This window comes from Lepidochelys kempii, chromosome 1 (assembly GCF_965140265.1).
Source record: "Lepidochelys kempii isolate rLepKem1 chromosome 1, rLepKem1.hap2, whole genome shotgun sequence".
In the NCBI taxonomy this organism is placed as follows: Eukaryota; Metazoa; Chordata; order Testudines; family Cheloniidae; genus Lepidochelys; species Lepidochelys kempii.
The window spans coordinates 350,366,974-350,375,512 of NC_133256.1; the positions used below are offsets into that span (position 1 = coordinate 350,366,974).

The 8,539-nt window shown below is 59.2% G+C and overlaps 1 protein-coding gene across 1 annotated transcript; it reads left to right on the forward strand.

The window, feature by feature from the left end:
• Positions 1-2,177: 2,177 nt before the first annotated feature.
• On the forward strand, positions 2,178-7,546 carry LEP (leptin). Its single transcript, XM_073332325.1, has 3 exons — positions 2,178-2,208; positions 4,622-4,792; positions 6,441-7,546. Exons 2-3 carry the CDS (start codon positions 4,649-4,651, stop codon positions 6,801-6,803), a joined length of 507 nt encoding a protein of 168 aa, XP_073188426.1. The 5' UTR covers positions 2,178-2,208; positions 4,622-4,648; the 3' UTR covers positions 6,804-7,546.
• Positions 7,547-8,539: the final 993 nt, after the last annotated feature.

Sequence of the window (8,539 nt, forward strand, 5' to 3'; positions counted from 1 at the left end):
AAATGTAGGGAAGCAAAATCAAACTCCCTTTAAGGGGACATGGAATTAACACGCGGTCTATTTCCTGGACAACGGGGTTAGCGATTGCTGCGGGACCAGAGCCAACACGAAGGGTTTATTTGTTCCTGGACAGATTTATTTATCCCTTGTCCCGAAAGCAAAGCTCCACCCGGGCTGGGTTAATCTTCAACCGATTGAGCGCCTCCGTTGCGCGCTCTCGCTCCTGTTTTTGTTTCGCTTTTAAAATCCAGCGCGTGAAATGTTTTTTCGGGAAATTAAATCGGATCTTTTCAAAGTGGATTCCAAAACTGGCCCTCTCCTGGCAGGAAAATTCGATCATTCGGATTGTCCAGTCTACCCCAGTCTAGACTAGGGGAGGGGATACGAATTCTCTGTCCAGATCGCGTTTCTGTGACACTTGAGAATGCAGAAGGTATTCGGTTTATTCAGAACGAAACTCAGGCTGGAAAAAATAAACACAAGTTTTCAAGAGAAGAGGAAAGTTGGAAACGGATCCCACTGCTCCTGGCACGTCCGAGGCGCTGGATGTGGGGCTGCTGATCCAAGGGGAAAGGGTGTGTTGTCTGCACAACGAAGTGCAATTCTTGTTCAAACTCGTTGTCTCATAGGAAAGAATTAATAGCACAGAAACGTCCTCAGCGCGTGTGACCAGCAGCACACCAGGCGTACAGCGCCGAGCGCCGCTCCTCCGGACACGCCTCCTTGGGTAACTGTCCCTAGCGACTCCTGGCTGTTCATATCGATCCAGGCTGGAGGGCGCAACCTTAGCTTATTGCCTCGCCAAAAGCACTTCCCGTTGTAGGAGTTTAAAACGCCGGAGGCTAAATAATCAATTGTGAAACCACAGTAACATGTCACGGTCCGTAAACCCGACTGGCCAGCCAGGGACCCGCCGGGGTTCGCCTCGCCCGGGGCCTGGGGCTTTCACAGCACGTTACAAACATTGACTGGTTACACCACAAACACACAGCCCCACGCTAGAGAGCGAGAGAGAAATGGGTGAGGTGTGTGGGGATAGACAGAGAGGGTGTGGGGGGATAGATAGATAGATAGATAGATAGATAGATAGATAGATAGATAGATAGAGGGTGTGTGTGGGGATAGACAGAGGGGGTGTTTGGAGACAGATAGATAGGGGGTGTGGGGAGGGGTGGATAGAGGGGGGGTATGGGGATAGATCGAGGGGTGCAGGAACCGGTGGATGGGGGGGAGGTATGGGGATAGTTCGAGGGGTGCAGGGACGGATGGATAGAGGGGGGGGTATGGAGATAGTTCGAGGGGTGCAGGGATGGATGGATAGAGGGGGGATGGGGATAGATAGAGGGGTGCAGGAACCGGTGGATAGAGGGAGGATGGGGATAGATCAAGGGGTGCAGGAACCGGTGGATGGGGGGGAGGTATGGGGATAGTTTGAGGGGTGCAGGGATGGATGGATAGAGGGGGGGTATGGGGATAGTTCGAGGGGTGCAGGGACGGATGAATAGAGGGGGGTATGGGGATAGATCGAGGGGTGCAGGAACCAGTGGATGGGTGGGGTATGGGGATAGATCAAGGGGTGCAGGGACGGATGGATAGAGGGGGGATGGGGATAGATAGAGGGGTGCAGGAACCGGTGGATAGAGGGGGGATGGGGATAGATCGAGGGGTGCAGGGACGGATGAATAGAGGGGGGGTATGGGGATAGATCGAGGGGTGCAGGAACCAGTGGATGGGTGGGGTATGGGGATAGTTCGAGGGGTGCAGGGACGGATGGATAGAGGGGGGATGGGGATAGATCGAGGGGGTGCGGGGAGGGATGGGTGGGGGACGGATGGGCATAGATAGCGGGGATATTTCCACAGGGACACCTTTATCGTACACAAGGCGAGAGGAAGCGGGAAGTCGAAGGGGAGAAGTTACATTAACGCGATCTGATCAAGTGACAGCAGCAGCAGCCGGCGGGGCGACCCCGGGGTTCGCGTCTGCCCCCCGCGCGGCCCGCGGGCTGTCGGGGGGCGGCGGAGGGGGTGGGACGGCCGGGGCGCCCCGCGCTGCCGCCGGCCCGGCTCTTCTCTCGCTCTGCAGCGCCGGGCGAAGCGGAGGAGGGGTGCGATGAGTAACCCTTGTGCAATGCTGCCGCGGCTCTATATAAGCCGGCCCGGCCCGACATGGAGCCAGCGCAGCGCGGAGGGCGAAGGGAGCCGGGAGGTAAGGTGGGGGCCCCCTTCCCTTCCCCTCCGTCCCGCCCGGGGCGCTGGGCCCCAGGCTGGCCCCCCGCCGCAGCTCAGCTGGGGGTTGCCCTGCTCTGCCCCAGCCCCGACAGGGGGAAGGCAGCGGGAGCCCAGCGCTTCTGCCCTGGCTGGGGACGGGGAAGGAGCCTCTCTGGGGCCATGGAGTTTAAAAGCTGCCAGGCGGGGGTGGACGGTGGCCCCGTGGGTAGGGCAGGGGCTCGGGGGAGCTGGGTTCCCTGCCTGGCTCTGCCAGCCATAGCCCCGGTCTGTGCCTCAGTTTCCCCTGCTGCAAAATGGGACTGAGGCTCGGAGGTCTGTGCAGGGAGAGTGCCAGGTGGCACTTTTGTGTTAATGGGGCTGTCGGGGGGGGGCGGGGGGGTGTATCATGTAGGGCAAGACAGTATTCACCCCTACCAAGGAGGTGTGGGGAAGGAGCCCCATAGTCCTGGTGATCTGAAGCCCCGCTGGACAGGGGGCTCCCAAGGGGGTCTTGAGAAGCCGCAGCTCAGGGCAAGGGAGGAAGCAGGAGAGACAGGGAGGAAGATGGGAGAAAAGGGTCAAGGAAAGTGACCAGGTGGGGGAGGCTAATAGTGAGCTAGGGGCCCAGTGCCACACAGCCAGGTCTGGAAGGCGGCTTGGGATCAAGAGGTCCCAGGGGAGCCGGAGTCTCCTCTCACCCATGCTGGGGGGAGTCGGGAGCTAGCTTAGCGTGAGGCCTGGGGGGTGCAGAGGGGCTGTCAGCAGGACACTGGGGTCTATCTCAGCCCTGCCAAGCTGCCAGGGGACTTTACCTGGCCAGGTATAAAACCAGTGTCCCTGCCCAGGCCCAGAGCACTGTGCTAACTGGCTCTCTGCACCAGGTCCCTTGCTCTGCTTCTCCCCACACAGAGATGCTGGGGCTGTGAGAAGCCCTGGCTGCAGACGGTGAGCCAGTTGTGTTTCACTGTTAGGCCTGGTTTATTCCTGCTAGGGGAAAGGTGCCTGATTAAGCCAGGTGCTGGGGTCCAGTGGCCGCACGTCCCCCTGGCCTTGTGTCCCCCTTGTCTTGACTGCCCATGCGCTCGACCTTTCTGCTCCACACCACGTGGTCCCCTTGCCAAGGGGAAGGTCTGGTGGTGGAGGTGTTGGGCTGGATGAGGGAGATCTGGGGTCTGGCCCTGGGCAAGTCGGTTAAACTCAGCTCCCCACCTGTACAGCGGAGGTGATGTTACTGCCTGACCTCATGGCGCCTGCCTGCACAGTAGAGACAGGACCTCGCCAGGCCCCCAGGCAGCTCTGTCCAGCTTTGCGAGCCAAGGGCCCCTCGACCCGCTTTAACCCAGCTAGTGCAATGCCCATGGCAGTGCAGATGTGGCAGCATAGACCCTGGCACAGGCTAGCAACAACCCCGACACAAGCCTGCCGGGGCCCCGGGTGCATACTCGATTGCTGGCCACCACTTCTTCAGCAAGAGGCAGTCCTGCCGGGAATCTCAGCCCGAGCCTTTGCAGGCCACAGGGCAGGGAGCCCTGCCAGGAATCTCAAACCGAAACCTTGACACATCATGCACGGTGCAGAGCCGCACGGGCCTGTGGCCACCAGCGAACGAGAAAAGAATGCACAGCGAGGGGGGAGGGGTGCCCAGGCAGCCGCCAAGCCCGCGAGAGGGTAAGATGAGGACATGGGAGCGGAAGGGAGTCGCTCTCTGCCTGAGCACAGCTTGGGGTCAAAGCACTGCTGTGAAGGGTGGGCTTGTGGCTGACGGCTGGACTGGGGTCAGGAGCTCTTGGTTCAGGTCCCAGCTCTGACACACCCTGCCCCTGGGAGCATGGGGGAGCCATTTAATCCCTCCACTCCCCATCAGGGCTATGGCCTAGCAACTCCTCTCTATCCCACCCCCTGGCTAGCCAGCCTGGCAGCTCTTTGGGGAGAGCCTGTCTCTCCCCGGGGATGCGCAGCCCCCAGCCCCAGAGGCCCCGATCTCGGGTAGGTGCAGCCCAAATCACTCATACGTTTGCTCCACACTCCCATGGAGAGCTGCGAGTGTAAGGTGTGTTGCACAGACCATGCTGCAGGCCTTCACCTCCCTGTCCTGTGTCACGCTGCTTTAACCCCTGGGGGTGCAGACGGCCTGCACGTGCCTGTGCAATGCAACGCCCCCAGGTGCCTCGTCAGCAGCTGGGACCCCTGGCTCGACTGGCACAGGCTCCAGGGCTTGGTTAAAAGACCCAGCTGAGAGCCAGAAGAAGATTTGTGGGGGTTGCTCCTTCATCTGATGGCCTGGTGCCCCATTGGAGAGGAGGGCAGCCCCAGCATGGGGCAGCACCCCACAGCTCTCAGACCTCCTGGGAGGCCATGTCTCTGGGAGTCTGCAAACACCTGTTTAACTTGCATCGCTCTTGCCTGTTTAGGGCCTTAGCAAAGGAGGTGGGAGGAAAATGCGGTGTCCCAGCCTGCCGCTCTGTGGGCTGCTCTGGTTTTGGCTGCCTCTCTTCTACAGCCGGCCGGTGAAAATCGACAAGGTCAAGGCCGACACCAAAAACCTCACACGAACCATCATAGCCCGGATCCAGGAGCACCAGGTACGTCGGGGCGAGCTGGGTGGAGGATCAGTGGGGCGATCGGGTCAGCTCACAGAACGATTCCTCTCCCGGCACTGCTGTATTTCACCCTCGGGGCACGAACAGGCTCCTGGGGCCAGGACCTCTGCTGGTGGTAGCTAGAGAAGCTAGTGGGCCCCACCAGCTGAGCATCCGGCCCAGGGAATCAAAGCTGGAGATGACTGCGGGTGCCAGGTCGACGAGTCTGTAACTGCCCACCCCGCCCTGAGTCCCTTCCCCTGGGGGACAGTTCCACTGTCCCTGAGCTTGCTGGAAGGGAGCCTTCCCCGAGGGTCAGTATAAATCTCCCTTGCTCCCTGGGACAGCCCTTCACTCCCCTCTGCTGAGCACAGGCAGCTGGGGTGTCACATCCTGGCTGCTGTCCTTATCTCTGAGCCAGAGAACACACACATACTTCCTAGTATGTGCTACTTCCATCATCTGCCTTCTGCTCCAAACCCTTCAGCGCCTCTCCTCCCTAGCACGGAGGGGCCCAGGCCTAGGCTGGCTGTCCAGGTGAGTTCTCCCCCGAGGCACTGCTCCAGGGATCTCCGTGCGTGCCTCAGACCTCCCATCAAAGGCTCTCGATGCTCCAAGCCCCTGGCACTCACTGAGCAGGTTAGGAGGTGCCCAAGGATGGTCACATGACAGTGGCAGAGAGGCAAGAAGGAGCCAGCTCCCAGGCTCTGTGGTTTAACTGCCCGTCCTTCCTGCAGCCCCAAAGTGAGCCATTTCCTGCCAGGTGCTGTGAACTCTCACTTGACTTTGCCACTGTATGCCCCGACACGGCCCACCATGCTGCATTCCTACCTGGGGGCAGTGGCGGATTAGCCAATGGGCCAACGGGGCCCATGCCCAGGGTCCCCGGCCAATAGTGGGGCCCTGGAAAAAATCCACTGCTGGGCAGAGGAAGCCCGGAGCCCTGGCAGGAGCACCGTGTGGGTGGGTCAGGGGAAGCCGCAGTGCCCGGAGCCCGGCCTTGGCCCCGGGATTGGAGGTGCTCTCGCTCACTGCCACGGCCTCAGGGCTCTCACTCCCCGCTGCAGCCCTGGGGCAGTGATGGTGGGGAAAGAGCTTCTCTGGTCTGGGGGCGGGGAAGCAGAAAGGAGCAAAGTGGTTGTGGAGCCGCAGTGGTGGGGGGGCAGAATGGGGTGAGACCGCAGATGGAAGGGGTAAGGAGGACCCCCCCCCTTGCTCTGGCCAAGGGCCCCATGAAACCGTAATCTGCCTCTGCTTGGGGGAATCCCACCAGGTAACTCTCTGGTTGAAGCCAGGGCAGGAGGCATCAGGAGGCAGTTAGAGCAAGCCCCTGTTTGTGACCTAGACACATGGCACATGTGTTTCCTCCTCCCGCCCCACATCACACATGCTGCAGAGAGTGCCTTCAAAGGCAGCATAGCAAAGGGGCCCATCCGTTCCTCGGCTGCTGGCGTGTCCTTCCCAACGCCTTTGTGATGGCCTTGTTTGACATGTCCCAAGGAAGAGCATGCAGACCTTTCTAGAGCTGTCTGAGCTGCCGGGGCTGATCCCTGGAGCGTAGAAGTGCCACAGTCCTTAGCCAAACAGCCCCTGTAGAGAAGAGAGGGCAGCCCTGCGCTAGCGCGGCTAACTAGCCTTCTCCTCCATGCAGCTCTTCCCTCTGAACTTGAAGATAAATGGGCTTGACTTCATCCCCGGAGAGCGACCTTTGGAGAGCTTAGACTCCATGGACGAGACCTTGCAGATATTCCAGAGGATCCTCCCCAGCCTGCCCATGGAAAACATGCCAGTAGCACAAATCTTCAACGACATAGAGAACCTCCGGAGTCTGATCCAGACCTTGGGTTCTCACCTCGGTTGCACCGTCCACAAATCCTCTAACCTGGACGCCCTGGGGAATCTGACCGAGCTGCTGACGACCTCTCCTTACACGGCCGCCGTGGTGGCGCTGGACCGGCTCCAGAAGTGCCTGCACAGCATCGTCAAACATCTGGATCACATTCAGCGCTGCTAGAGGAGAACGGCTGCATCACGAGCTGACTGAAAGCCTAGAACAGGACGTCTGTGTGCTAGGTTCTCCCGTGAGTCAGCTTCAGAGCACGACCTCTGGCCCGCTGCTCTGAATGTCAGAATTTTCATTCCCACCCGTTCTTCCCCTGAGAGAAAACGCACCAAGGACTTTACCTGGTGCCAGGACATATCCTCCTCGCTGTCCTTCTAGCAAGGAGCAGAATCCTGAGGCCTGAGAACTCTCACCGCCGCTGGAAGTTTGCAAACACAGTTTGTCTGTAATCTGAACGGTTGTCTATATTTCGGAGAAAAGTTTCCTGCTCCCCTGTAAGGAGCACCATGCCCGGCTATCCAGGAGCTACCATCCTGCCTTTGTTGTAGGAAGTCTATGCCTGGAGCAGTTTTCCAGTATTTATTTATTGTCTCTATATATTTTAATTTAAGTTTGAAACGGGCCGCACTGACCCAGTGGCCTCTCTGTGGCGCTGTGCGTCTGGGGGGGGTGTGGAGCCTAGCGTCCTCTTCCTGGGCCAAGAAACGGGGGAGCGTTACATACGTGGCCCACTCCGCCTGTTGGGAGGGGAACAGAGGTTTAGTATCACTCCTTCTGGATGACTTGAAAGCGGCAAGGTCCCACCCAGCCCAAAGTGACTTGGGGCTGGTGGAAAACTCCATGGAGGTGTGACCTGTTCGCTTGTTGACATGTGTATTTATTGCTTCTATGATCTGCTTTGAAGTAAAGTTAATTCCTCTGCAGCTGTGCTGTTCCAATCTCCCCAACAATAGGATTTCATTGCCTTTCAGTTTGGACCTGGAAAACTCGGGCACAATTTGCTCAGAGAAACCAGCAAGTGTCTTAGCGCTTTTGGTCTAAAGCACCGATCAGTACCAGGTCCTGTCCAGAGTCGGGCCCGTCGGTGTGCGTTCGTTCCAGCCAGCTCAGGGGTGCCTGGGTTTCATGCTGGGGGCAAGGCTGCCTGCAGGGGCACCGGGCTCTCAGAGGGACAGCCTGTCACAGAGTCCCTGGGCGATGCTCTGGAACTGCTCCCTATGAAGCCAGGCAGGACTCTGGGGAAGTCTCCTTCCTGTGAGCAGCCTGTCTGCAGGACACACAGCTCACCCAGCTTCCACCTTCCTGGGTCTGACCTCGGAGCATTCAGCATCCTCTGCCCCTCCGTGTGCTTCCCCCAGCGAGTCCGCTCAGGCAGGGCTCCTGGGGAAGCCAGAGGGTCCTGCCCTGCAACTCCGCAGTCAGACGTGACTCTCAGCCAGCCAGTAACACAGAAGGTTTATTAGACGACAGGAACATGGTCTAACACAGAGCTTGCAGGTGCAGAGAACAGGACCCCTCAGCTGGGTCCATTCTGGGGGGCAGTGAGCCAGACAACCACGTCTGCCCTTCACTCCATGACCCAGCCAGCCCCAAACTGAAACTCCCTCCAGCCCCTCCTCCTCTGGGCTTTGTCCCTTTCCTGGGCCAGGAGGTCACCGGATTCCTTTGTTCGCCAACCCTTTAGCTCTCACCTTGCAGGGGGGAAGGGCCAGGCCACCAGTTGCCCGGAAACAGGGTGTCGGCCATTCTCTGTGTCCAGACCTCTTCACACACCTGCCCTCTAGGGCTCTGCAAGGATCATACACCCTTACCCCACCACCTAGATACTTAAGGACTGCATAGGGGAAACTGAGGCACTCCCACACTATTCAGAGGAACCACTAAGAACAGTCCCACTTCGTCACATC

Bases quoted from the DNA above. Each gene is read 5' to 3' on its own strand.
- LEP (XM_073332325.1), top strand. From the start codon at position 4,649: ATGCGGTGTCCCAGCCTGCCGCTCTGTGGGCTGCTCTGGTTTTGGCTG. The intron at 4,793-6,440 runs GTACGTCGGGGC...TCCTCCATGCAG, and splicing joins CCCGGATCCAGGAGCACCAG to CTCTTCCCTCTGAACTTGAA.